Raw genomic sequence first — 27,934 nt, forward strand, 5'->3', positions numbered from 1 at the left:
GCAACCGGGTGGCGCGACCGGAAGGAGCAGGCCCTGCAGCAGGCCCCGTTGCCATGGCAACCGCCAGCTCCTTCCGGGAGGGAAAGGCCACGAAACTGCCGTGCGCGTGTGCGTCAGGCAGTGCGCATGCGCACTCCGCAGGCACAGCCGGGCGCTGCCAGCGACGGGCCTTCCGCGGGGGAGGGGGGACGCGCATGCGCGGGGCCCGCCCCCGGCCGCATGACAAAATGGCGGCGGCCGAGGGTCGGGGGGGGAACATGTGTATACACGTGTGTGCTCTGTTCGTCAGAGATCTATGCCAAAGTGTTTTGTAGCTGCCTTTTTTTTTTTTTTTCCTTTTCATTATTCTCCCTTCTTCTGGGGCTCTTATTTATGTGTGTTCCTTACCTCCCAGTAGGTGTGCTTTGGTGTAGCCCAGTGTTATGACACTATTGAGCAAATAAAGAATAGGTTGTTCTGGCTTGGTCTGGTCTTGGGTGGATCAGGGAAAAAGAGTATTTTGTTACACATCCTCAGTGTTTTTGGATGTGTTTCTAGTCTTTCATACAGGCACAGACAAGTCTTTGAGCATGGAACAGAGATCCAGTGTAATTTTTTTTCTTTATGTAAGTTAGAATGATTTAGCCAAGGAGCTCTAGGTGGAAGAGTCGAAGACAGAAAACAGCAGATTTCCCCTCCTTTGACTCTGTTAGGAGCCTTGGTAGGGATTTCATCTTTAGAAAGTTACCCTGCAGATTTCTGATGTTTGCTTTCCTTTGCATAGTTTGCCTCTGAAATTGGTAAACTCTGTGCTACGTGATTTGATAGCATCTCCTTTGTGCTCGAGCTGGTGTAAGTTACCTATAATTGGGCGTAGCCCAGTGCATTAGTAGTTAAGACAAAGTGGTTGACTGTGCCAACCCTATGAGGAGTTGTGCCAGTGAATGTGGCAGATGTATCTCATAGCAAAGAGATGGGTTTTCACTGTCATTTTCTTCAAAGGAAATAAGAATAGTAATAGCTGTACCAGATTGTGGCCCCATACCCACCATAAACCCTCTGCTTTTTGCTCCTACAGTGTTATTTTCCATCTTACATTGCCTTCTGCATTCTTCAGGGGAGTTACAGGGTTTTTTGCAAACTATGTCAAATATTTTGATTAAATTCCTCTTAGGCATTTTTCAGAATGAATCAAAGGCAAAAGTTCTCGTTAATATCCACCAGAAGTGAACAAGTAGGAGTTTCCAGACTAGTTTTGGGGAGGAAAAAAAAAAGCACCCCCCAGTCCCTTGTTTCTCTTAATCACTGTATCCAGGCTACATGTGTCTAGCAGGGAAATAAATCCGCAGTTTCTCAGAATTTGTAATAAACTGGATTTATTCCTATAAGAATGGTGGGAAGAGAATTCAAAAACCATGCTTTATATAACAGACTATTTTAGAAAATATATTTTCCTCTGAAGAGTGAAATAGCCAGTTCTGAAACATGCAGTAACTACTGGCTATAAGGAATTTGTGTGGTAATCAAGCAGTGAATGTGTGGCGTAAGCATCTCCTTAAGAAGACAGTTTCACCTTACTACCTCCCAAGCTTTTCTCGATGAATCATGTTGAGATGACATGAGGACTATATGAAAAAGGCCACAGACAAATCTTTAAAACCTCAATGTTTTAGCCTTTTCTGCCTGTGTTTCTCTGGAAGTTGTCTGACCGGCGTAACCTCAGAGGTGGTAGAAAACGTGTAGTGAAAATGCATACCTTCTCTTTGTGGCATGTGCATGATTCTCTTTTCTCCATAATATGACTAAAGCTTTTCTCAGAGAAGTGGGGTTTTATAGGGCTTTTGACGTGTTCCAGGAATCTGATCTTTCATGTGAGTCCTTTCTAAATGTCAAATGAAACAGCAGAGATTCTGGTCTGAGTACATATTCAGACTGTGAGTTATGGAAGAAGCACTAGATAGTAAGAATTCCTAAAGGTAAGGTAAGGAGATGAAAACGTAGTGCTAGCACTACGTCTTTGAATCTGGCTTTCTGCAAGGACAACATGGGAGTCCATGTGAATTATTTTTACTTTGAATATTATCTTGTACATATCAAGCTCTAATTAGTGGATCTCAGCCAGGAACTTTGGAATAGCTGTGAGATGCTCCTTTTTCTAAAGTGGAAAGTCTGTTCGAAATGCCATCTTAATTCCCCAAGTAGGTCAGGAATGCAGTCATTGAGTTACCAGTGTGTAGTGAGTGAGTCATGGTGTGGTCAGCTCTTGAGAATGCTGTGTACTGCTCACATTTGTTCACTGCTAAATTGTATCTGGAACAATAAACAAACAAAAGAGGAAGTCTCACATAGTTTGTTTCATCTTCGTTTGTCTCAAAGAAAGGGGCTAATTGATCTTGTTTTCTGTGAGAGGGCAGTATCATACCTCTGCTGCTGCTGGAATTGGCTGTTTTCACATGTTAAACCAAATTGTAAGGGTTCCCACTGTACAGGCAGATGAAACAGCCGTCGTCCTGGGGAATCCTAACCAGCCTCAACACATCACCAAAATTGGCAGTGCTAACTGGGCTGAACGTAGCGGGGGAGTTGCGTGCCTTCTCCGTGTGGTCATGTGTAGACTCACTGCAGCACATCTGGCTGCAGAGTTGTTTCCAGTGGTAAAATCCAAGGGTGAGGTATGATGACCGCTTACCTCTGCGGGGGTCATTTTTTCCACCCCTGCAGCAGTTAAGAGATTGCAGTCGTGGTGCAAGGAACGGTAACATTTGGAGGGAGATGGTGCTGCAAAATTGTCTGCTGACAGAGATGCCTGGTGCTGGAAAATTTAATTCTCTTGGGAGCTATTTTTTACCACGCTCCTGAAATGTCTGACCTTTTCTTACCCAAGGCTAAAATAAGTGCAGCACTAGAGCATTTAAAATTGGAATAAAGCTTATACCCTGCGTTTTCTGTAGATGGATGTGAAGAGGTGGGAGAGGAAAAGCAAGTACTATTTATCCGCTGGATGGTGCTGTTGTTTTATACAAACAGCAGAGAGGTCCTGCACAGCTCCAGCTGAGACCTCGAGTAGTGTTTTGCTTCAGCAAGAATTAGGAAGAAGGATGTGCACAATCTTTTTCTCCTTAACAGGACTCATCAGAAAATTGCTATTTTGTGATCTGCCTGTTATTTAGCATTCCTGGGACTGGCTAAACTTAGCTAATTACTAAATGTGGGAAAACTCATATTTTCACTGGTTTCCACCCAGCCTCTTTCAAGTCTGAGTAATTCTTCCTAATCAGAACCAGATTTTAATATATATATATATATATATATATATTTAAAATTTTCCTCAGTTCTCCAGTCCCCAAAGGTTATATTTTGTTTCATCTTCAGGATGAAACAAAATTTGTTGCCTCGCTCAAGTGCAGTAAGTTAGCTAAGTCATCGGAGTAAAAGTTTGTTGTCAGATTTTGTGGTTTTACGTCATTGTGGAGGAAGAGAAGATGCATTCTTCAAACACAGCCCTTTCCTGAGGGCAAGACGTGTTTGAATTGTTTGCCTGCCATAGCATCAGATAAGATCTGAAATAGGTATTTGCAACGTATATTACATTTTTCTAATATTCTTGACTTTTTTTTTTTCTTTTTAACTCCCTTAAAGAAGTAACTGTGATCCTTACGAAGAAGACTTTGTGAATCATTCCTTCTCTGTAATTTGTCTACCTTGTTGGCAGTTACAGCTCTTTCTCAGAAAGGAAGCGGAGAATAGTAGCCCATGTAGTGAGAGATTATTGTGCAACCTCTATTGATGTGACTCGGTTGCTGGAATTCTGCTACTGATAATTGATGGAAGTAGGAGTTACTCGAGGTGCTGGTTTTAAGGAAATGGGAGGGTGGGAAGTGATGCAAGTGCTTCGTCTGTAGGAAGGGGGGATGGCTGTTTCAGTTCAGTAAGTCTTCCTAAAAACGATACTAATTAATTTTCAGTGCCTTCCAGCATCATAGGACTGGCTATCAGCTTTCTCCAGTTTCCAGATACTTTTGGAATTGTGGTAGCAAGAAGCCTGCTGGCAGTAGATGTTTCTGAAGACCATTAATAGTCTGTGAAATACAGGTTGAAAACCAGTGTGTGATGACGCTGATTTAGTACAGAGCATTGTGTCTGTTGGTGCCTGTACTCCTGCAGAAGTCATGCCTGAGCTAACTGGGAGCTGATTTGGTGAGATGAACGCCCAGGTATGACTAACCAGGGTGTAGAGAATGGCCCCTATAAATGAAAGATGTCAGAAGAGATGGTATCTTAATCTGATGTTAGTGGGTCATATGTGAAGCAGGTCCTGACTTACGATAAATAACAACGTTGGATTCATCCCTCCATTTCTCATCTTACTGTAAGCTGCTTCGACTTGGTGTTCGTTCAACAGAGAGCTTGTACAGAATCTTCTAATTCCTCCTGTCACCCTGAATTCCCTTTAGCTGCCATTCCGTTTGTGTCTAGTGCCCTTTCATGGCAGCAAGGACCATTTGAAAATCCAGATTTTTCATACTAGAGGTGCAGTGTTGCAGCCCAGCAGCTAATGGACACTACTGTGACCTTTGGAAGGAAGAAAGCACTTACTGAAAATGTGACCGGACAGACAAAATAGAGCCGCCCAGGGATTTGCAGGGAGGTGGAATGACTGACTGCCTCGGCTTGTCCCAAGATCTGACATTTGTCCTAAAAATCGGAGCTGTCTTTTACAAGATGGAGGAGTTACTGCCTCTGGATACTTCTGAGATGTGGTTTACATGAGGACAGAGTGGCTGGGAGGGAGAATCAGACGAACCTGTTGGCCTCTGAACTTTGTTTTGGCTTTTTGTTAAATCGTCTCCTCAGCGTATCATCAGCCTGGAAAACTGTTGTCCATTCCTCTTCCATGATCTTTGTTCTGTTTGTCTTCCCACTGCGATATGGATGAGTTGCTTGGGGTGTTACCCTGTGTATTAATAATAGAAAACCTGTGGAAGCTGGATGAAGAAAATAGAAAGCCCAGCTTTTCTCTGTAGATTATGCTGAACTTTTCACACCCACGCACCGAAATCTACTTAAATAAACAGAGAAGTTTGACTTTCAGCATAAGCAAGAAGTCTTGTGTTTCAGGCAGCGCTGCATGAAAATCGTAGGCTAGGTGTTGCCAATTCCTCCTAAATGGGCTGTTTTTTTTTGTCTTGCAATAAAGGATTCCTGTCTCATATCTGCTGTCCTTGTGGCAGGATAGAGCTATATGAAGAGGGCGAATACTAGGGCGTATGAATCCCAGTCACCCCGAAATAGGGGAAGTGATATTCTGAAAACTTGTTTCTATGGGGAGATTTTCTTTCAGCTATATTCAGGCTGCCCGTGAACCCACGGGTATTGGGCCTTAGTCTTTCTCTCCCCTCACTTGTGTAGGCCCTGCCAGTTTCAACAGCCCTCCGATCTCACTGTTAAATTAGCAATGCTGGGACTGGGGTGATGAGACGGTTCCCTAAAATGTCCTGAGGAAATCGCACGCTTTCCTGCACACCTCTGTTTTCTAAAAACTTCTGTCGGCACGGTGGAGGTGGAAGGATTTCTGTTTGGCTATTTGGTTGCATAGTTATTGGTATTTTGGTATATATTAGTATATATATTGGTATATTTTTGGTTATAATACCTCATTCAGGCAACTGGAAGATCCAGCAGCCCGTTGTGCTGCCCTGAAACCTGCAGGGGATTTCAGTCCCAAGCTTTCTCCTGTAGCTGTTCTCACAAATAACATACGCATCAGAGGGCAAAACTAGGGGGAGAAACCTGATGTTAATGCAACTGAGAATAGAAGTAATTTCAACAGGAATTTCTGTGTGATACAGGCATAAAAAGAAAACCTGGTGTCGTTGGCCCTTGGACCTGCTCTTTCACCGTGAGGAAATGCCTCCAGGGAAGCACCCACCGCTGAAATGTTCTGCTTGGGATGCAGCACAGTCGGATGCTGTGAAATCCTGCTGACTGTGGTGCTGGTGAGCGGCTCCCTGCTCTGAGACACGCTGCCGGTCCAGGTGGGTTCCTGTGGGGCAGCAGGAGCGTCACCTGCTTTCTGGTACCAGTCGTTCTTTTTGCCAGCTCCTCCTTCAGCCCTTTGGGGCAGAGGGTTTCTTAACAAAGGGTGAACTGTCATCCCTGTTTGCTCGTGGATGTTCTGTACTCGGGGATGAGCCACATTGTGTGTGACAGTTGGGTAATATTTATACTGAAAAGCCCAAGGAGATGGTGTTGATGTCTCTGTTCGCCTTTCTGCAACAAGAGATGGGGCAGATCCCTGTTGCTAATGTTATCACAAAATGGAGGGCTTTACCTTGCCCTTTGCAGCCATGTCCACCCCCTGACCACCCCCAACTGAGAACAAGTGACCGTTTCCGTGTCTGTGGGGGAGCGGAGTTAGGATCTGGGAGCCTGAGACTGATCCATCGTGTTGTCCTAAGGGGACAGAGCAAGTGATGATGGCAGCGGTCAGGTTCTGTCCCCTCCACCTAGGGCGTCAGCGTGTGGTGGGATAGCAGAGGTGTGATCCAAGACCAACTGGTTCAAACCTCCCTTCCCTTTCTAAACAAATCAAACAGATGGCAGGTTGCTCTGCGTTTGTTGCCTCTCTCGTGTCCTTGAGTCTGTCTCATTCTTTGTAAGAATCAGAAAATAGCCGTGAGTGATCCTCCAGGCCTTTGGATGGTTAATTTAGAGAACGGTGTGGCTGGGAGACTGACAGTGTGCTCCTCAGGTCACTTAGCTGACGGTATTGACAAGCCTGGTGTGTAAAGTCCTGTTTCAGTGCACTTAGGAAGGGATGGGGTAAGAAGGGTATGTTATTTGCCAGTTCTGCTCTCTTTGTGCATCAGTTCCACCTGCCAGTTGGGGTGTTGAAACAGAACTTCATCATCTGGACTCTGAGTCAAGCCAGCTTTATATAGTCGGTGGCTGAGAGTTTGCAGGTATGAGTGTGACTCGGTTTGCCCTTCAGGAAAACCCCGGTAATGTTGGTGACTACTGAGCCTGTCTTGATTTTGGCATTCCGGGTGCGGATTGCAAAGCAGGCAGGTAGAATGGGTGTCTGTGACTGAGTGTATCTAACCCAGAGTCCCTGACACAAGATCAGGCAGCCTTAAGATACCATTTTTGTTGATTTTTATATTCACTGAATACAGTGTTCAGCAGGGAACAATAAACAACTGAAGGAGATGATCTTGTAGAAGAACTATTGCAATTAATAAGAAGTCCCTAGGCAATAAATTGTTTTGCAGGATAACAAACCAAAGGCTAATCATATGACGTGACAGGAAGTACTTTTATTTCCTGAACAGATTAGATAGCAAACCATATAAAAAAAAACACAAATAAAATGCTGGCTATTATCTTTTATATGACTATTTATCTTTAAAGAGAGAGAGCAATTAGACCAAAAGACAATGTATGTTTTTCTGATTCTGAAATCAAATTGCATTTATCAAAGTTCCATCCAGGAAACAGTGTAGTTATTCTAATGTATCTGTGGGACACGTCATCCAAATGATTTTCATAGGTAGACCTGCTGAACAACAAGTGAAATATTTTGGCAGTGGCAAAACAAAAAGCCCACTTCAGATTTGAGACAGCTCTCAAATCTAGAGCATTGTGGCTTCAGCCATCAGGGTTCTCAGCATGTTATGGTGGAGCCACCAGTGTCTAGATGAAGCTAAAACCAAAAAGAAATCCGTGTAGCTCTGGGCAAAAGCAGGGCTGTTGGCATCATCCTGGTTAAATTCTCATGTGTTTAACTGCCTTTTACTGCTCTGTCTCCTTTCTGCTTATTTCAGGGAACTTCCGTCTGGAAACGTGGTGCTGGAGCATGGCTGGTCATACTCCTGCAGTAAAGTCTATGTTTCAGTACCAGCCGAAGGAAACACAGTAAGGTAATACACAAGTGCATTAGGACAAATTACATAAATGTTATAAACCCAACTCTTGTTATATGCTACTGGATTCTCAGGCTGCTTTCCCGTACTGCTCCACAGAACAGCACAAGTTGATAAACAACCAGAAGAGTTATATTCTAAAGTCCTTATTTTCATAGAGTAATTTGGGTTGGAAAACACCTCTGAGATCAAGGACAGCCACTGGGACAAGGGATTCTCAGTGACTGCTCTTGATTGTTTTGTGCATTGACTTACCAAATATTAATTTAATTTAAGTAAATTGGGCTACTGTTTACTTATGGTTAGAGGATCAAGGGGTAAACATGAACTGTGACATTAACCAAGCTGAAAGGTTGAGTGGAACAAGATTGGTATCATAAAAAACTGGATAGAGTTTTTTTTACAGTTTACACACTGGATTGTGATGCAGTGTTGTGGATTGATTAGGGAGAGGGAGGGAAAACACTAGCACTGAACAATAAATAAACTGCAGCTCATATCTCCTTGGACCCGTGGGTGTGGTTCAGATATCAATGTGATGCCTAGGGACTGCATGAGATGTCTCTTCCAGCCTTCGTTGCTGGGGTGGTGTGGTGTGAGTAACTTGCTCTACACAAACGGGCACGCAGTGTCTCAGAGCAAAATGCCCGCTGCAGGGAGGGGAGAGCTCCAAGTGCAGGCTAGTGGGGATTGGCACAAGGGCTGAAGGCCACCAGTATTTGGCATCATCCTGTTAACAACACAGCTTAGACTGTTTCTGTTAGAGCCTCGATCATTCTCATTTGTTGACTAAGAACGGGGAAACAAGGTTCAAGGTGCAAGCCGCAGAACTAGGGATAAACAGACCCAGCGTATGTCCTGCTTGATTTCTCTGTGCCATGGTTTTCACTGGAGGAGCGCCTGTCTTTAGGAAATGCAGTTTATGGGAAGAGATGTATAATGTCATCACACAGCATTCTTAGAAACTGACTGGATGATGATCTTGGCCCTGGCTGAGACTGCGCAAACCTTCCTTGAGATCTAATGCCTGCGAGGCAAACCCCAACTGAAAAGATCCTAAGTAACTTCCAGGGAACTGGGAGAGAATGGTATGCCATTCCTGAGCACAAGGATCTCACATTTCCACTAAAGTAGCAGCGTGCTGCTCTCCTGCCCAGCAACTTCTTAGCCTGTGATTTTCTCAGTATATTTATAGCTGATGTGCAGCTGGGGTGGCAAAGAGTCACCTTCTCTCCCTGGCTGGCAAAAGCCTTTGCCAAGTTAATGGGAGTAACGTGGAGAAAAGTAGCACAGGATCTCTAGGTTTCTAAATAAAACAGGAGAAGAACTGTTGAATAGAAGACAATATATGAAAGAGAGAAGGGAAGAAAAGCATGTGATTTCCAGCAGGAAACCCATCTAACTTTTCACGGGACCCCATGTCCTTGCTACTCCTGCAGCTAACAGCGTGAAGGCACTTTTCTGATGCATTTGTCAGGGACACAGAGGAAGGCACTGTGAGGCCACAGTTTTCCAGCTGTAAGGCAGGGACATGATGATTTACACCACTCAGGAAGCAGGCTTACATGGTACATTCCTGTAGCACTTAGCATCCTTTGGAGTGAAAAGCAGCACAGTTGTCCTGCCAGAGGTCAAGAGTGATGGTTTTTGATGTTGAGTCAGTGGGAAGAGTATGGGAAAGGCCTTTCCCAAGAATTATTTGACTTGTGGCTTCAGAAGTAGTAGACCTGCACAGCTGTGATTCTGTAATTCAGAGGGACTTTGACAGGCTTGAGAGGTGGCCCTGTGCAAACTTCACGAGGTTCAAGAAGACCATGTGGAATGTCCTGCATCCGGGCTGGGGCAATCCCAAGCACAAACACAGGCTGGGCAGAGAATGGATTGAGAGCAGCCCTGAGGAGAAGAACCTGGGGGTGTTGGTTGATGAGAAGCTCGACATGAGCTAGCAATGTGTGCCTGCAGCCCGGAAAGCCACCCGTATGCTGGGCTGCATCAAATGCAGTGTGGCAGCAGGGCGAGGGAGGGGACTGTGCCCCTCTGCTCTGCTCTCATGGGACCCCATCTGGAGCCCTGCATTCAACTCTGGGGCCCCCACCACAAGAAGGACACAGAAGTAAAGAGGGTAGGTTTAGATTAGGTATAAGGAAGAAATTCTTTACTCAGAGGGCGGTGAGGCACTGGCAAAGGCTGCCTAGAGGAGCTGTGGCTGCCCCATCCCTGGAGGTGTTTAAGACCAGGCTGGATGGGGCTTGGAGCAACCTGGTCTGGTGGGAGGTGTCCCTGCCCATGGCCGGGGGCTGGAATTAGATGAGCTTTAAGGTCCCTTCCAACCCAACTCATTCTATGAATTCACAGCTGTGCAGATCCTGATTTTTGCAGCCAGGTGTGAAATGCTGAGAGGTGTGCCTGCATGTCTTATCAGGGGCGTGGAGAGGGATGTAGGTTTTGTGGTCCTTATGTTTCCCTCTCCAGAGCAACAGAGAATCCTGAAATGTTCCTGTTCCTGGCAGCTGTGAGAGGCAGGAATTAAAAAGGCTGTTTGTCTGGTAAGGGGGCCAGCTAATCATAAGTTTAATAAATTTGCTGCTCACCTGTCTACAATAGTGTCCTGCTGCTGAGGGAACAGGTTTCTCAGAGATTCCCCAGAAGGAACAGAATATTTTTTAACTTTTGTTGTGGTTTAACCCGGCTGGCAGCTAAACACCACACAGCCGTTCGCTCACCCTCCCCCCTCCCTCTCTGGGATGGGGGAGAGAAACGGGAAAGTGAAGCCGGTGAGTTGAGATAAAGACAGTTTATTAAGACAGGAATATAATAATATAAGGAATATAAGGAATATAATAATAACAATAATAATAGTAATAGTGATAATGATAATAGTATTAACAATAATAATGTGTAAGAAAACAAGTGATGCACAATGCAATTGCTCACCACCCGCTGACCGATGCCCAGCCTATTCCCGAGCAGCCGGCCCCCCACCCCGGCCAGCCACCCCTATATATTGTTTAGCATGATGTCAGATGGTATGGAATACCCCTTTGGCCAGTTTGGGTCAGCTGTCCTGGGTCTGTCCCCTCCCAGCTCCTGCTGCACCCCTAGCCTGCTCGCTGGCAGGACAGAGCGAGAAGCCGAAAAGTCCTTGGCCTGGTGTAAACACTGCTCTGCAACAATTAAAACATCAGCATGTTATCAGCGCTCTTCTCATCCTAATCCAAAACATAGCACCCTACCAGCTACTATGAGCTACTTAACTCTGTCCTAACTGGAACCAGGACAACTTTCCATCAAATAGGTTGTGAAGGAAAAACAAACAAAAGAAAAAAACAAAACCCACAAATCAGCTGTGATGTGGTGTCAGTTGTGTCTCTGTCTGTCAGCTCTCTGGTGACATGCTAGGCTTCCTGTCGGGATGGGACAGACAAAAGGATGTTGACTTCATGGAGGCATTTGGATGGTAAGTGCACAGGGCAGAGCCAAGTCAACAAGATTTGATACACAGCCCTCAAAAACTTGCACTCAGATTGCTGGCGTAGCTCAGACTCTAGCTGGCAGCCACAACACACACAGCTTAAAATCTAATTGAGATAGTTTGTTTAAAAAACACAACAAAACAGGCAAATCTGCTTTTTATCTGTCCAGGGTGTAACTAAGGATGTATTTAAGTGGATCTGGAATTAAATGGCATGCTATAGATGGAAAAGCGCTAAGAGAACCATCTTCACTTGATGGTCCCGGATGGAGTTTCCTAGCAAAAAGTCTTGTTTTAGGCACCGATGTTGGTAGCTGGACACACTGAACACGGAGCAGTTGTGCCAGAGCTGGGAGCCTCGGCACTATAAGAGTAGCAGCATCTCTTGGGATTGCCAGTAGGGCTGCAGAGAAGCGCGCACAACCTCTCGTTTGCAGAAGGAAGCCGATAGCTGGCCTATGGCTCTTGAGGTGTTGCCAGCAGCTGTGTCAGGTGCAGTCTTGTTAATTATCTCCCTGGCTGTGGAGGTCAACGGAGAGCAGTTTTTATGGGCTGGGAGCCCAGTGTTTCTCAGGAGTCATACTTCTTACAGAGATCTAATGGAGCAGCTCTGTTCTTGGCCTGTGCTTTCACTAAGGTCATCCCTAATCTTGGATGAGAGTTTGTGCACAGCCCCATCTACTAACCTGACCTTGTGTTTAAGCTTGCCAGCCTGGCTGAGCTATGTCAGGCTGAATCCAGTTGTGGGGGTGGAAAGATGATGAAATAATGTTCCATGGAAGTCCAAGGCGGTAGTCTCTGAGGGCGTTTTTTTTTTTTCTCACACCGATACAAGAAGGTGAGAAGCTGTGTGTTTTGCTTAGCAAGCCTGGTTTCGGCCACTCTGCCTGCCAGAGATTTGGTTATTCCCCCAAGCACAGTCTTTGTTGAACACAGAGTACTACAGACATGTTTGCCAATTGCCAGCACAGTTCCTTAAAAGCAAAGAAAGCTGTCTTTTTTTTTTTTTTTCTGGTTATAGGAATCTTGCTCTCCCTTGTGGCTCTTGGTTTCGCAGTAATGTTACATGGAAGGACTGGAAGGGAAACGTTGGCTGCCTCCAGAATTTCCCTTTGGGATCTTGCTAACAATAAAAGCCTTATAGTCACACACAAGCAGCTTCTTCCAAGCGGTGTGCCTGAAAGTGCCTAGGCCTTGAAAAACGAAGGCTAAAATGAAGCCACTGCTGTACATGGTGCATATCAGGACTGGTATTTGTCACTGGAAGGGATCTTCTGAGCACTGAGTTGCTGCTTGCCTGCTGCACACGCAGATCTGTAGCCCATCTCTCCAGAACTGCCTGGAGCTCCTGAGGGCTATCCAGGAGCAGGACAATACCATGGCTGATTCCCTTCTCAGTGCCTCTAATTATTCAGCGGATCTTCTTTGATCTTAAGATCAATTTGGGAAGGATGAAATGTTTCGCTGTAGATGGAAGCCGGGTTATAGCCTGGACTAACAACCTCCCCCATGTTTCTTCAAGGACTTTTAGCACCTTGCTTGCTTGCTGTTTAACTTTTCTCTCCTAGGCCCTCTGATAACTGGTGTTTTGCACTTAAGTCCAGAGACATTAATTTATCTGAAATTTTGGGCAGTAGAGAAATGCATCTGCTGATGCATCCTTGTACAGGGAATCCTTGCAGCTTTTCTTTACTTTGATGTGCGGATGGGTACAAGGTAGGTGTGAAATCTGATTGGCTTCCTTGTAACTTAAAGCTCTCCATGTATCTTCATCTCTCTGTGTATTCAGTAACTGTGAATGTTAGCTTTTAAGAACTGTGATGTTGGCAACAAAATCTCGATCTGAGCTTAATTATTGATAAGAGCTGTACAAACCAACTTCTGTAGTAAGAGGCCATATAACCTTTTCCATTTCAACTGTTAGGGTTAATATTTAACTGCTCCCCATGGGTAAAAATAGCCGTTTGCTGTAGTATGTAAAGCTACATCTCTGTTGTTCATCTGTGCTCATCTCTCCCTCTGCTAGTGGGGAGATGTATTTTGGACTGCCAGAAGTCAATCTCTAGGCAAACTGCTGATTTTCATGAAGAAGAGAGGTCGAGACATGAAGATTGTCAGGTGCTACATGTCAATGAGGAGCAACACATCCTAGATCTGAATGTCCTGTTTGCTCTACTCCAAGTGGGGTGTGAACCCCCAAGGTTGCAGCAGGGATTCATTACCCTTGGAGGGCTTTACATGCACGTGGCATCAGTGAAGCTTTGTTTGACCTGACAGTATTGATGAGCAAAGCCTGGTTGTACTGGTTAGTTCCCAAATGATCAGGGTCCTAGTAAAGACGGTAGTGTAGAAGGCAGTTGTCTGTCCATGATAACAATTCACGCATGAGAAACATGAAATGTTTCATGGGATAAAAATTCAGATATATTAAATGCTTCCTTGAAATCAACTGAATTTCAGGTAGCTGTACAGTGGGGGTCACCAAGGGGATCCAATTCTGAATTCTCCAACAAGCCACAGACCCAAATTCGTCCGTGTCCTGTTTCAGTGCTGTCATTTTCTCGCCAATCAGTGATCATTGTGAAGTGATGGGTTGAGAGCTCAAAAGCCAGAAGTAATAGCCCAGTCCTAGCCATGGTACTGGAGGAGACTTGACTGAGAGCTCCAAAAGAAGAGCAGCTGGAGAGCACAAGTTACTGCTACCTGTACAAGCAGCTCAGAGCTCAAGTGTCTTGTTCCTGAGACAGCTTGGGAATCTGAGCCTCAGGCAAGCCCGTGCAACAAGTTTGTCAGCAGTAGCGGGGTTAGATTGGGATGCAGTTGATTCTTTTCAAACAACTGAAATGCCGGATTGCAGTTTTTCCAGTTGCCTCAAAGGCAGGTCAGTTTTGTTAGAGAGGGAGGGGACTGTCTGACTGCGCCCAGCCCTGCAAAGCACCGCGTACTAAGCAGTCTTCAAACACAAATTCCTCCTCACTAGTGGATTTGCAAGGAGTCCAACTCCGACTTGTAGCAAAGCAGTCACAAGGTAAAATGGATGTGTATTTAGCCATCAGCTTTTTGGGGCAGGGATTGGCTTCAGATTGGAGCTACGAGCAGTTTCAGCAAGAAGAAAAGAGCAGAGATCTGTTTATGGCTATGCTGAAAATCTTCCTGTGCCCTTGGGCAGGTGGTGGTCTGAAAGCTAGTTTCTTTGTCTGCAAAGTGTGGTACTCTCCTAATTCACACCAATGTTCCCACTTTAATCCCCAGATTCGAGGTGAAGGGTTTCCTTCTCACACCAGACTAACCTCACTGAGGAAAATAGAGGAAACCTCCCTTGGCTGCAGTAAAAGGTGTTTTGTTCCCCGCTCCGTGTTGCAGTAAGTTTAGGGTGATAGTCGGGAGCAATGCAAGGTGGATGTCTGGTCTGAGAAGTTGGATCTGTGTGCAAAGTGTCCGGGAACGTCGGGAGGGAGGGTGTGCATGTTCTCATAGGGAAACCCAGAGAGAAGACCAGCCCACTCCTTCCACATACCTGTGGAAAGCGCTGCCTAGCAAGCACCTCTGGGCAGCAGCAGCAGAGCCTCTTGTCTCTCCCAGGCATCTCACCATGTGTTTTTTCATCAGAAAGCTTCTGATAGCTCCCAGAACCTTCATTGGGCTTCTTGGCTTAATGTTACTTTTCCTCACCGTTACTAATTTTAGCTCCTTGTTTGGCTTGGAGAAAAGCGTTTTCAGGTAAGAGCCCAGCTTCTTTGCAATACACGCTGTCTGGATGTGTTCTCTTTCATTCCTCTCTCTTTTTTCCCTGGAAGTTGCACTTCCGATGTGAGTTAGGTACCCGCTTTGCTTTAGTAAACCACGTTATATACAATCAGAGCATGCTGCTAGAAGCTTGCAGTCAGAAGCTTTCTTCCGTTGGATCACCAGCTTCTAGTGTTTCCTTGCATTGCTGTTTAAGAAAGCAGCTTTTGTTTTACTGACTCTGTGTTTTCATAGTTTGGCACTGCATCGTATTTGCTTTTACCTGGTGGCTCCTGTAAGGACCTCATTCAGTACTAGTCCAGATTGCAGTGCTGGGATTGATTTGCTGGGATACCTTTATGTTTAAAGTGAGTTCTGCATTTAATTCTTCGTCTAGTACAAATATGCAGTGTGTTGGGACACTCATGTCATGCAGACATGATAAATATAAATATTATTTTTATATAAATGATTAAGTAAATCCTACTAGAATGGGTGTGGAGGGAATTGCAGTGTAGACCACAGTAGTATGTCTCTGGTATTGTTGTCCAGAAGCTAGTTCTTACATGAAAACAGCAGATAACTGAGCCTTTCCTACTAAAACAGGGCTCGTTCTCATGTTGGTGCCCTGTGCTGTGTATAGGAAGCACAGCTCCCCAGCCTCCCCACCACCCCCGGGTGGTCCCAGCTCCCCAGTGAGCTCATCTTAGGGGGGTTGCTTTTTCCCCTCGACTTCTCAGGACCAATTCTGGGGTGGCAGGCAGGAGGGGTGAGGCTGGGAACACAGGCTAGTTCAGCACAAATGAGTTATAAAACCATTCTCCGAGGACAGGTACCAATTTGGAGGGACCAGGGTCTGCACAAGGGACATGGGGAGGAAGGAGAGAAAGAAGAGGTGTAGATATGTGAAGTGAGTTGTCTGTGGTCACAAGAGCCCATCAGTGGCAGAGGTGGGACAAGAACTGCGTCTCCATGCCCAGCTTCTTTAAACCATTATGTCCTGCTATACCTGTACCTGTTCCAGGTACTGAAAACATCCATATTTTTGAAATTTTAGATAAAATACAAGACATGCGTAGTTATGTGGTTATCTGTTCAATTTCTGTACCTTTATGTGCAACGTAAAATACAGCAAGCATCATTGTAATGGTTTTATTTTCTATTTGTTCCTGGACTCTGTAAATTGGAAAGGAAAATGACAGTAAATATCGTCGTGCTTCTACAGCTGTTTGCCAGCTGGATTCTAGAGCCTGAAATTTGGTGGGCTGGGTTGACCAGTTGCCTGGATTTAAAGTGCTGGTTGGGAGAGCAAGGTCCTGTGTAGGCACAAGCCACATGGGTTTGATTGCAGGAAGCAAGGTTTTGAATACGAAGGGCCCTCATTTTTGCATTTTTCTCTCTGTTTGGCTTAGTATTTGAATTTGAAGTGTAGTAAAGCTAGAATGGAATCTCTTCCCGGTGAGACAACACGTGTGTGGGGTGAATGGTTTGTCACGCTGTCCCATTTCATTGTCCTCTGCCTTTTAATTTTAAAATTTTAAACATCTTCTTAAAATTACAACAGAAAATCATCCAGGGATTTAAGAATTGCCAGTACTACCTTAATGAACTTCTCTTTACATAGAGTATAAATAAAATCTTCCCTTTTATTAGGTAGCATGCAGTGGCACATTTAAACATGAAGCACTATGATAGAAAAATACTGCTGTGTACTTGGCTGAAGCTGGCTAAAAGAGAGGAGGTAGAGGAAGAGCTGATAAGCCACTTACCAGAATGTCTTTCCAATAGAAATGGTGTTGGAAAGGTCCAAGTATCTGATAAAAACTGATTTTTAAAAGTCTCCCTAGGCTGGTAATTTCCTAACCACTTGAATGAATGGCATGCTGCTCTGAAGCTTCAGCAGCAAGCTGCTCTCTCCAGCCTGCTATCTGTAGGGTTGCTTTTTTTTTTCCCATTTATCACCTTGGAAGCAGCCCACAGCGTCATGTAACAACTGCGTCATGCAAACAAGTGCGTCATGCAAAGGGCAAACGTAGTGTGAAATCAGCCTGCCGCAACTCCGCTGCTTTATCCTGAGAAGCTTTGCCGTACGTACGAGATCAGCTGCAGCATTTTTTCAGTTTCCTTTTTCCTGTTCCACCCTTCAACCATGTGTAGATAAGAAGGAATGTTTGGGACAAAACGCCACTGCTTTTTGCCTGGGTTATTTTTCTGGGTTTCGGCTCAATCTTCTTGTTGCAGGTGGCTCTTCTGCTGCTGGCAGCTGTATCAATGGGGCTAGAGCAGGCTGGTGGCCAGTCACTACTGGGGTTCCCTCGGGCTCTGTTTTGGGTCTGGTCCTCTCCAATGTTCTTATAAATGATCTGGATGCAGGACTGGAATGCATAGTAAGTAAGTTTGCAGGTGATACTAAATTAGGAGCCGTTGACTCCCTCGAGGGTGGAGAGGTCTTGCAGAGAAATCTTAACAAATTAGAGGGCTGGGCAATCACCAACTACATGAAGTTTAACAAAAGCAAGATAATAAAGAAAATGGTAACAATAGGACTATCTCATGGCTGTAATTTCCAATCTTGTAAGTGCAAGCTGTGTAAAAGAAGTGACATATGGTAAAGGAATGAATTTCACTTTTTATCAGACTTCCCTTTCTGAATCCCCTCAGATATTCGTACTCTGACGCTGCAGCACGTGGCTCTGCTGGCAAAGAGGGTAGAGCACCAGGTGGCTGTCTCCACGATGTGTCCCGTGTCGTGAGCTCAGCATCTCAGAAACACAATTCGGCAGTGCCCTGCGGACATTGCCGGGGTGTCCTGCCCGCTGCTATTCTCTGCTGGTTTGCAGTTGCTGCCAGTGTGGAGGATAATTCACGAGCTAAGTGCCAAAGAGGAGTATGTAGTCTCCTAGATTAGCATGCTTTGTGTGGAGATGAACAGAGTTCAGGACAGAATGGTACAGGAATTTGAATAACACTTTGGTGTGGCAAATATGTAAATGAGATTGATCTCAGGCAGCATCCTGCAGAGAAGAATGTGTTGTGTTGCTTCCCTGCAGAAACTCGGTTGCAGGTTTGCTCTGAAGTGCAAAGTCAAGAGCAAAAGAAATGTGCTGGAATCTACTAAGTGCTAAGTGTGTGTGATGTGTCTGCTTTTCCTTTGCTTACATTCAGGCAGTTCAGTATTTTCCAGCGTGCCCCAGCTATGCTACAAGCGGACACCCAGGAGCAACAAGGTTCAGACTATTCCGGTAATGGGAACGCAAGCGGAATTTCAGAGGTGGGTTTGGAGAGAAACACTACAAGGCTTGAACAAGGTACAGCTGAGAGGACACCAAGTTGGGAAGAAGAGGAGCAGAAGAAAACAACGAGACCACTTCCCGGGGCGGAGGAAGCCAAGGGGAAGGTGACTGTGAAACAACCCTCTGAGGTGGAGGGAATCAAGAGTACAAAAGTGGAAACAGCCACAAGGGTGGAGGGAAACAAGGAGAAAACAGTGGTGAGACAAACCCCAGGGGTAAAGGAAGGGGTAAATGAAAAGACAGCACCAAAATCACTTCCCAGGGTAGAGGGAGCCAAAGAGAAGACAACAGTGAAATCATCCTCTGGGGTGAAGGTAGCTCATGAAGACAACACAACCAAAGACAAAACAATGCCAAAAGAGCCTTCTGTGTCAGTGAAAACCGTAAGACCAGTGACTCAGGCTGCTGCAGTGACAGAAAAGAAGAGACTGAGGGCTGCTGACTTCAAGTCTGAGCCGCAGTGGGATTTCGAGGATGAGTACCTGCTGGACAGCTCACCTCCACCAGCGGTAAGCGTGATGGCCGTGTGTGTTTGTCCCTGTTGACCTCCTTATCTGCCTTAGCTGGGAAATCTCTCTCCTTCTAGGTGTGCTACAAGGTGATCCTGCTCTTAGGTGCCTTGCTCGATTGCACAGGCACACAGCGCAGCTCGTGTGTAGCATGCCCCCTAGGTGCCATTACACCTGGTGTTATGCCTGTGGGCGGATGGTCAGTGCCTTGCACTAAATCGCGGTCCCAATACAGGCATCCCGTCCGTCCATCACCTGGTCTCTTGGGAAACTGAACGTGTGCATTCTTCCGAAGACTCAGCTTTACAATCCCCGTGTTTGCCTTCATCTCTGTTTTATGCAGCCCAGCTAAAAAACAAACACACACCAAAAAAAACACACACACACAAAAAAAACCCACAGGGTCATGTGGAGGAACAGGAGCAGGAACACCTCTGTGCACCTGCTTACCCAAGTACATATTTATCAAAGCAAGTCAAAAAAGTCTGGGCAGCAGTGGGGAACCTGACGTGCTCGTGCTGTGCTGTAAAGAGGGAGGGTGAGAAGGGTCTCAGGAATGGAGGCCTTCTTAGTTGCTTGTGTTAGAGTCAAAATAAGGTCAAAGAAAAAGCATTAGATGATACGTGATAAGCATTTGTGTGCCTGCTCTGGAGGCAGTAGGGTGGAGACTGTTTCCATTTTTAATGTTTTTTATTTGTACTGGTAAAAATTAAACTATGTTTGGGTGTGCCCCATTGGAGTACCGATGGTTAAAAAATAACTTTTTTTTTTTTTTTTACTTGTTTATTTTAAGGAAAATGGGAGTCTTTACCAGGTGCTGGGGATTCACCTTTTCCACCCTGTATGTAGAGCAGGCAGATTCTTTACCCATTTGGATCTCCTCTGACTCAGATGGTGCCAGTTGCTGTTTAGGATTTTCTTGCTGTGCGTGGAACCATCATCACAGCAGAACAAATCATAAGCGATCTGTCATTAAACAGCTCTTGCTTTATTTTTTGTTTGTTAAATAGGAACAACTGTAGGCCTGGTCAGCACAAGAAAAATGTGTTGGTAGAGATGGAAATCTCAGATGATACAGTTGTACCCAACAAAGCAGTAGCGCTTGCACAGCTACAGCTTCTAAGTTTTCAAATAGATCTTGTTTGTTGGGAGTCTTGTTCTGTTGGTTAATTCTTGTGTCTACCTCTGATTGCCCGTGTAGGTCATGTTATAGATACCATCTTCTGAAACGGTAAGTCGAGTGCCAACCACCAGGCTGTCTCAAAAGCCATGGAATCTGAAAGCAAGTGGTTTTTTTTTCAGTTCTACACTGAACTCGTATTCTGACCATATTTTTGACCTTTCCTATAGCTCCTTCCTGAGCTCCTTTTTGAAGCTATAGGTGTAAGGAACTAATTTTAAATTACATTTGAGCATTTCAAAATTCCTTAAATCGGGAATGAAGTCATGAACTGTATCAAAGTCCTTGGCAAGCAGGCAGGAGCAGGTTGAGGTGCGTAATACTATCTCCGTTCCCCATTTTATGCTGGTAGCTCGTGATAAAGCTTACTCAGCAGTTTTCCTTGGCACCCCTGCTGCTGGGCAGGCAGCTGGACATCTCTAGAGTGGGGATGGTGTTTGTGCCTCGGTGGAAGTGGCCTTTACTGCTCGTGTGCTCAGGGAGGAGGGAGGGTGTAGGCAGGTGAGCAGAACACAGGAATTCTAGCTCAGTGCTCTTAGACGAGCCGTTTGCCTTTTTGAGGTCTTAATGCTGCGGTCTTCTACCATTGCCATACACCGTGTTGCTGGCATTAAGGGTGAATGCAGGTGTTGCTTCAGGACTCTTCCAGGGCTGCAGGCACCTTGCTGTTCTGCTCAGACCTCTCCCAGTGGAGCAGGGGCTGCTCCTGAAAAAGTTCCCCAACCTCAGAGTGCCCGGGATGCCCTGGGAGGCGTACAGAGAGCAGAGGTAGCTGAGCTGGGCTGATGAAAGGTCCTGGGATGAGCATTGCTGTTTTGGTGTGGGTTTTTTTTTTTTGAGCTCTCTCTCCCTTGTGGCATCTTTCATTTGCCCCTCTTGGCAGCGAGTGCCATTCTTTTGCTGACAGGGTGCGCACTGAACCGGTTGAGAGGAGCGGCTGGCCCTTCTGTTACCCAAAGATCTGTGATTCTGTTAAATGCAAGGCTTGGCTGTTAAACCCTTGAGCTCTCATTCTGGCCCAGCCTTGCTGAGACACAGCAGAAGGGGCTGGCAGACGATCAAGTCTGCAGAGCAGGATGTGCATCTTTGTTCCTGGTCTCTCCTGGGCTTGAGTCACCCAAAATACAAATGGGAGTGGGTGAAATAAGAGGCTGAGTGTGTACACGCGATCAGACAATCCCTGACCCCTCCTGCCCAGCATTACTGCACTGCACGCAGCGAGGTCAGGTCACCAGGATCCTGCTGCTGGCTCCCAGATGCTCCTGTCCTCCCCAGCGAGCCGCAGAGCACGTGCGCCCATTGCAGAAGTGCAGAGCAGGAGCTGGCAGAGAAACGTGAGACGACAGCTTACAGCGGGAAGCTGAGAGAGTTTTTTTCTGTAGTCGGGGCTGCAGGCCATCTGGGTGCGCAGAACGGCTGTTGGAGTGTGAAAAACCCTTCCATGATGGTGGAGAGAGGAGGAAATACACGCAGGAGGGTCTTTAGTGAGGATTTGGATCTAGGCATCACGCGTAGGGTCTCGCTCCCAAACCTGATCGCTAATTCTGGGAGAGAGGGAGTGACTGGAAGTACTCCAGCTTGCTTCGTTTCCTGGGCAGTCAGCCTTCCCCTAGTTCCCCTGGTGTTAGCTATTCCTCCAGCCTAGCTGTGGAGGCACAGGGAGGAGCAGGACAGTACTTAGTAAGTACAGCTAGTACTTAAGAAGTACAGCTTGAGCCAGCAGGGAACATCCCCGTCTCTGGACGTGAAACATGCTGCAAACGAAACGATGCCAACATGAAACCCTCCACAGTGCTCTTCTCATTGCACCGCTGCTGCGACAGGCAGAATGTCACCGTCACCTGCGGCACGGAGCCCAGCTCAGCTGTGGAGCACACCGCCGGGCTTTGGCAATGTCTGGTCGTTGCTGGGGGTTTGAGGTGGACGCACACTTCCACTAGGCCTTCTTTTATCTTTCGGTAGTAAGTATTTGGTGAAGGTGTCTGAGAAAAAGCCCAAACTGGCTCTGTGGAAAATCCACAGCAGTGGACACGAGCTCTCCGTCTGCACACGCAGGCTAACACTTGCCAGCTGCACTGAGCCTGCCCTTGTTAAGAGAATAAACTGACTTGGATTCCCTTATCGGCTGTGTGCTGCCCTGTGATTGCTTTATGACATTGAGCACGTTGTTTGCATGCTTTTTCTTATCTGTCTAGGGACTGATAATGGTGATCTGATCCCCCATGTTTGTCAGCGAGCATGGATTCATGTGTTCATGGATTCATGTGTTGCCTGGGGCCAGGGCCTCGTGAGGTGCACTGCTGGCCGTATCTGGTGTATTCAGGTTAGACCCAGTACAGGTGGCTTTTTGCATCAGGTAGAGAGGTCCAAAGCTGTTAAAAACGTGTGAGCGTTGCAGGCCTGTTGTTCTGTAGGGGAAAGTCCCAGAGACCTGCAGGAATTCTGTCTTATCTGTCGGTGATTTTCCATCAGTTAATTGTTGATCTAATGCTGAAATTGTTAATCATGTTCACAGTGATGGGGACACTGGGGGGGATGGATTATGAACCACTGGAGCTTCTCTGGTTCTTTCCAGTACTCTCACACACAGAGACACATGCGCTGGCACTCAGGTTTATCAGCTCGCTGCTAATCAGCCCTTATTATTTCTTCTTGTTTTTGAAGACCTGCTCCGAATCAGTGAAGGCCAAGGCTGCCAAGTCCGACTGGCTGCGAGATCTTTTCCTGCCTAACATCATGCTCTTCACCGACAAGAGATACTTCAACAACAGCGAGTGGGACCGCCTGGAGCACTTTGCACCTCCCTATGGCTTCATGGAGCTCAATTACTCACGTGAGTCCCTCAGGGCACGTCAGGATGGGATCACCAAACTTCCCACAGGAACTGTATGCCAAATAGCTGGTGGCTGGCAGGATCTCCCTGTCAAAGGCATCAGGCTGGGCGGATCTTATCGGGGAAACCGTGGTGGGTTCCCTGGGTCCATCCCCGAGGCTCTTGATGCTAACTCTCCACCATGCTTGCTTCACAGTGGTGAAAGAGGTCATGTCATTGCTGCCCCCACATCCCCACCAGCAGCTGCTCCTGGCCAACAGCAGCAGAAACGTGTCAACGTGCATTAGCTGTGCTGTTGTGGGGAATGGAGGAATACTGAATAACTCCGGAATGGGCCAGGAGATCGACTCCCATGACTACGTGTTCCGGTAAGGCAATCTGATCGCTGCTCCCTTATAAGATACACAGTCTGTTCTGGCTAGCAGGTAATTGCACTGACTCTGAAGTGCCAAAATGATTGGTGGCAGGAAAAGATGAAAAATCAGAAAGGTTTTTCTCTTTTCGTTTATATACATGGATGCTAAGGTTTTCCATGGTCATCTGCTAACTCTGCTCCTCTGTTTGATTTCCTTGGCCAGGGTGAGTGGGGCTGTAATCAAAGGTTACGAAAAAGATGTGGGAACAAAAACCTCCTTTTACGGATTCACAGCCTACTCCCTCGTGTCCTCTCTCCAGATCTTGGGAAACAAAGGGTTCAGCAAGATTCCATGGGGAAAAGTAAGTCCGGTCCATGCTGTTTGCTTGCACAGCTTTGGCAGGATGCTGTTAGTCTGTGGCCTTCAGTTCTGGTCTTTCTATGAATGGTGAGCAAAGGGGCTGAGCTAATCGTTTAGCATTACCCTTAGCAAGGAGTGAGGGAACCTGCATCAGCTTGGCTTGAGAGTAAATCTTCATAGTGGCAAGTTGTTTTAGTCCTTCCCCAGCCCTTTAGAATAGATGAGAATTGTTCACTTGGAAGGGACCTACAAAGATCAAGTCCCACTGCCTGACCGCTTCAGGGCTAACAAAAGTTAATGTTATTAAGGGCAATATCCAAATACTTATTGAACATTGACAGGCATAGGTCATCAGCCACCTCGTTAGGGAGCCTGTTCCAGTGTTTGACCTCCCTCACGAACCTTTGGCGTGTTGAAGTAGCTGTACCTCAAATGTCCTCTCCATTCTGCTTCTGTGGGATAATTAAAAGGTCACAGATGTGTGCCTGAAAAACTTAGTGAGCCTAGGTGCCTGCTTGCTTTTTGGTGTTAAAGGGTGTCTCTCTCCTGTGCTGTTCATTAATTCTCACTTTTTTTCTTAGCATATCAGATACATTCACTTTCTGGAGGGAGCTAGAGACTATGAGTGGCTGAAGGCTCTTCTGCTGAACAAGGACATCAGGAAAGGATTCCTGAACCACTACGGGTAAATCAAACTGGCCCCACCTCTACACCCTTCAGCGTGGAGCTCTCTGCCGTACCATCTTCCTCTCCACAGTGCTTAGTCCTGCTGAGATGCAGGCCAGGGTCAAGCTGGGTTAAACCCTCCCTCCTCTTTCAGATTTATCTGGAGAAACGTCTTATTTCCTCCCCAGCTATGAGCACTGCTGTAACCAATACATCTCCTTAGAAATAGCTGGGTTTAGAGATGTGTGGCCTGAGCTCAGAGAAAGTTCTGTGGATGCAACGCATGCTGTTGCCTGATTTGGTGTCTGTACATGGTCCCGCTCATGGATGGAGGCCTGATTTCACCAAGTCTTGTCTGTATGCATGCGTGTTTTAGATATTTGTTTCCTGTTGTTGCTTCTCCTCCTGGATCTCTTCCCCTGCAACACAGGTTGAGGAGGCTTTGCCATCTAAGAAATGTTGCAGAATAACCTAACTGTTTGTGATTCTTCTCTCATCACCAAATGCATCAGGGCTGATGCTTTTCAGCCATGATGAAATACTGAAGCTTGTCCTGAATCTCCATATTCCTGTCTCCAGGCAAAGGCCCCGGGATAGATTCGATGAGGATTTCACATTGGACAAATACTTCATAGTTCACCCAGACTTCCTCAGATACATGAAAAACAGGTGAGCTGGGGACTATGTGCTTCGTGGCCAGCACCAGCTCTCTCTGGGTTCTCTCTTCCCAGCCTACTCTTGTAACTGCAGTTTAGCCACACCAGCAGACTGGGGGGGAGCTTCAGCAGTGTGCCAAGTGCTCTGTGGAATTGCAGGGGCATGGTAGTTGTGGGTAGATCCGCAAACATCTCGTCTACGAGCTGGAGAAGCAAGAGCTGTCAGACCGTTTGGCTTTCTGCATCCAAAAGAGGTCCTGGGCAAGTGTCAATGTTAGGTGTGGGCAGAGCATTGCTGAAGTGCCAGAGTAGTTGATGTAGTTCAGGACCAACCTTTCATGTTCCCCATTGCTCAGCAGCTTGGAGGAAGGCTCTATAACAGTCCTCTTCTCCTGAGATCCTGTCTTAACCCAAGGGGTTGGCTGTGCCCTCAGGCACAATAATAGGCTCTTTTTCAGGATCCCATTCACCTGGCCTGGCTGCGCTTCTTTGTGTCTCCAGTCCTTTTCACAAGTGTGCTGGACACTGTCACTGTAAGATCTGCCAGCTGTGGGCCTCGTGGCCAGGAGGTGTAGGAAGATGAGCTCCCGTTGTGCCGTGCTCTGATTGTGTTTACCCTTCGGTCTCCTTGAGCACTGTGTTACGCCTTCTCGATAGATAGCACACGCAGTGCCAGATGGCTTGCACTCCCCTGCTTGTCCTGCTGTCTCCCCTCTGACTTGGGTCCTTTCCAAGGCTCAGAGGGCTCAAATGCTATTTTTTTCCCGACTCCTACCTTCCTAACAACTGCTGGCACAAAACACAGCATCTCATAGTGGGTTTTGTGACCCTCCTTCTGCACCTTTCCTATATGATGTTTCACTCCTAACTGTGGTTGGGGAGGAGGATATACTGGGAACTCCAAAGCCAATCCTGCACTGAAGGACAAAGGACAGAGCGACTTCAGTGTACTAGAGCCACTAATCCTCCCCCTCGTTATCCCCACTGCCTCATGACCTACCCTTTCCATAAGGTGCAGAGCAGGGCTTGGTGCAGGTTTGCATGTTTCAGCGGAGGGATGGGATCATTCTGGGCTGGCCTTGTGCTTTACAGCACTACCCACACATGAGCACAGTCCTGGCTTATCTGAAACGCTCAGCATGGCCACAGGCTGCTGCAAGGAGGGAAAATGCCACACGAGCCAAGGAGGACAAGCCATTCCCAGCTTGAACCAGCACATCCAGCAACCGCTCCATGCTTTCTTCTCTTCTGCTGCAGGTTTTTAAAATCTAAAAGTCTGCAAAAACATTACTGGCGGCTGTACAGACCCACAACGGGAGCATTCCTGCTGCTGACTGCCCTCCACCTCTGTGACCGGGTAAGGGCATGGTGATTCTTGCACACAGCCCAGTCTGGAAGCAGGAACAGGATGACAGGGCGGAGCATGGCTGGCCCCAGCCCTGACTGCCATCTGCCTGCAGGGTGTATGGCTTCTGGTCAGCTGGGAGAGAACAAATTAAGGACAAGAGAAGCAACCCTGGTATAGTTCACAGGGCCTGAGGGCTGTCATGCTTCCCAGGGAGTCATTTGAGAGGAGATCAGGCTCTCTGGAGCCTCTTTTCACAGCCTGGTCCATCTTGGATGCCCATGCAGGGCCACTGGGAGGCAGCCCTGGCTTGCAGCCCTGTCCCCAGCTCCCGCCCTGTTTGGGAGCTGTGTAGGATTTCATTTAGCTCCCTCTGTTTTTGGTATCTCTCCCCACTGAGCCCTCCATCTTTCTCAGGTGAGTGCCTATGGCTACATCACGGAAGGTCACGAGAAGTACTCGGATCATTACTACGACAAGGAGTGGAAACGTCTGATCTTCTACATTAATCATGACTTCAACCTGGAGAAGCAGGTCTGGAAAAAGCTTCATGATGAGAATATCATTAAGCTCTACCAGAGATCATGATTGTGTGGCCAGGGCCATTGCCTGGGAAATCTCAACACCACCTCAAGAAGACCTCTAGATGAGTAAGAAGACCGCCAGAGCCAGGGTTAGCTCTGGACTTCCAGGCACAGTTTCATCCCCACAAAGATATTTCCCTCCTTCGGTACCTTTATTCTCTCACAACACTTCAAAAAAATGTGCAAATTCTACAGACCAGGAGAACAGCAGCAAAAAAATGCCACCAAAGAAGTCCCAACTGACCAGGCTGCCACCGCTGTGGGTGGTTGCAGGTGCTCTGGTGTCAGGAGGGAGGAATCCAGGATGAATCCAAGTAGCATCCAGGCTTTCCCTCTACAGGGAGATGGTCCTCGGGCTGGGGCCAGTTTTGGTCTGGTTGGGTTCTCACTGCTATAGTGGTGCCCCTCTTGGAGCCGGGTGCCTTGTCTAAGGAGGCTCCCTCTGCAGTGGATGGAGGTGGACACACAGAGCTTGTTTCAGGAGGCTGACTTTTGTCCTGGAGGCGCTGCTGTCACTCCACTCACTGTAAAGATAAAGGATGGACTGGACACTTGGCTTCCAGGTGGCTTATTTGAGAGAGGATGAGATTCACTTCTGTGCCCCAGTGTGGCTTCGCTGTGGCACCTCCAAAGGAGCACTGTGACATCTGGGGTCCAGTTGCTGCCCTGGGCCCCCGCTCAGCAGCAGCACAAGGGAAGGCAAACAATCCCCGTAGTGCAGCAGGATGCCAGAAGTCGTGCCTCCTGCTGTGGGGCTCCCCTGGCTGCAGATCCTGTTTAACGGTCCCAGTGTGCCAAGCAAGTGCCTGGCTTTGGCACACGCGGCTCCTAGCTCTGCCAGGAGCACTGTGCCTGCCTCCTGCCAGGGGAGGTAAGAGCTCTGCAGCTCTGGGGATGGATGCTCTGCTGTTGCTGCTGGCTGGAGTGCCTGCCCACGTCGTGCTGGGAGAGGCATTGTCGCAGCCAGCAAGGCTTCAGAGTACTGGCCTTCTGAATGTGGTTTTGTAAGCAAAATAAACAGCACTACTTTGGCCAACCCTACGCCATGTGATT

The 27,934-nt window shown here is 46.9% G+C and overlaps 1 protein-coding gene across 3 annotated transcripts; it reads left to right on the forward strand.

Annotated features, from left to right (window-relative positions):
- On the forward strand, positions 1-27,922 carry ST6GALNAC1 (ST6 N-acetylgalactosaminide alpha-2,6-sialyltransferase 1). 3 transcript variants are annotated; one of them, XM_066980174.1, is made up of 11 exons: positions 1-5,125; positions 5,829-6,014; positions 7,803-7,898; positions 18,265-18,901; positions 22,746-22,914; positions 23,111-23,282; positions 23,493-23,631; positions 24,212-24,315; positions 24,876-24,965; positions 26,210-26,309; positions 26,715-27,922. In XM_066980174.1, the coding sequence occupies exons 4-11, from the start codon at positions 18,296-18,298 to the stop codon at positions 26,883-26,885; spliced, it is 1,551 nt and encodes a 516-aa protein (XP_066836275.1). In that variant the 5' UTR covers positions 1-5,125; positions 5,829-6,014; positions 7,803-7,898; positions 18,265-18,295; the 3' UTR covers positions 26,886-27,922. The 3 variants fall into 3 exon arrangements, with proteins under 3 accessions (XP_066836275.1, XP_047920371.2, XP_047920370.2); XM_048064414.2 differs by having other exon boundaries at positions 1-6,014; XM_048064413.2 differs by lacking the exons at positions 1-5,125; positions 5,829-6,014; positions 7,803-7,898 and adding an exon at positions 10,912-15,093.
- The last annotated feature ends 12 nt before the right edge of the window (positions 27,923-27,934 follow it).

This window comes from Anser cygnoides, chromosome 19, assembly GCF_040182565.1.
Source record: "Anser cygnoides isolate HZ-2024a breed goose chromosome 19, Taihu_goose_T2T_genome, whole genome shotgun sequence".
Lineage (NCBI taxonomy): Eukaryota > Metazoa > Chordata > Aves > Anseriformes > Anatidae > Anser > Anser cygnoides.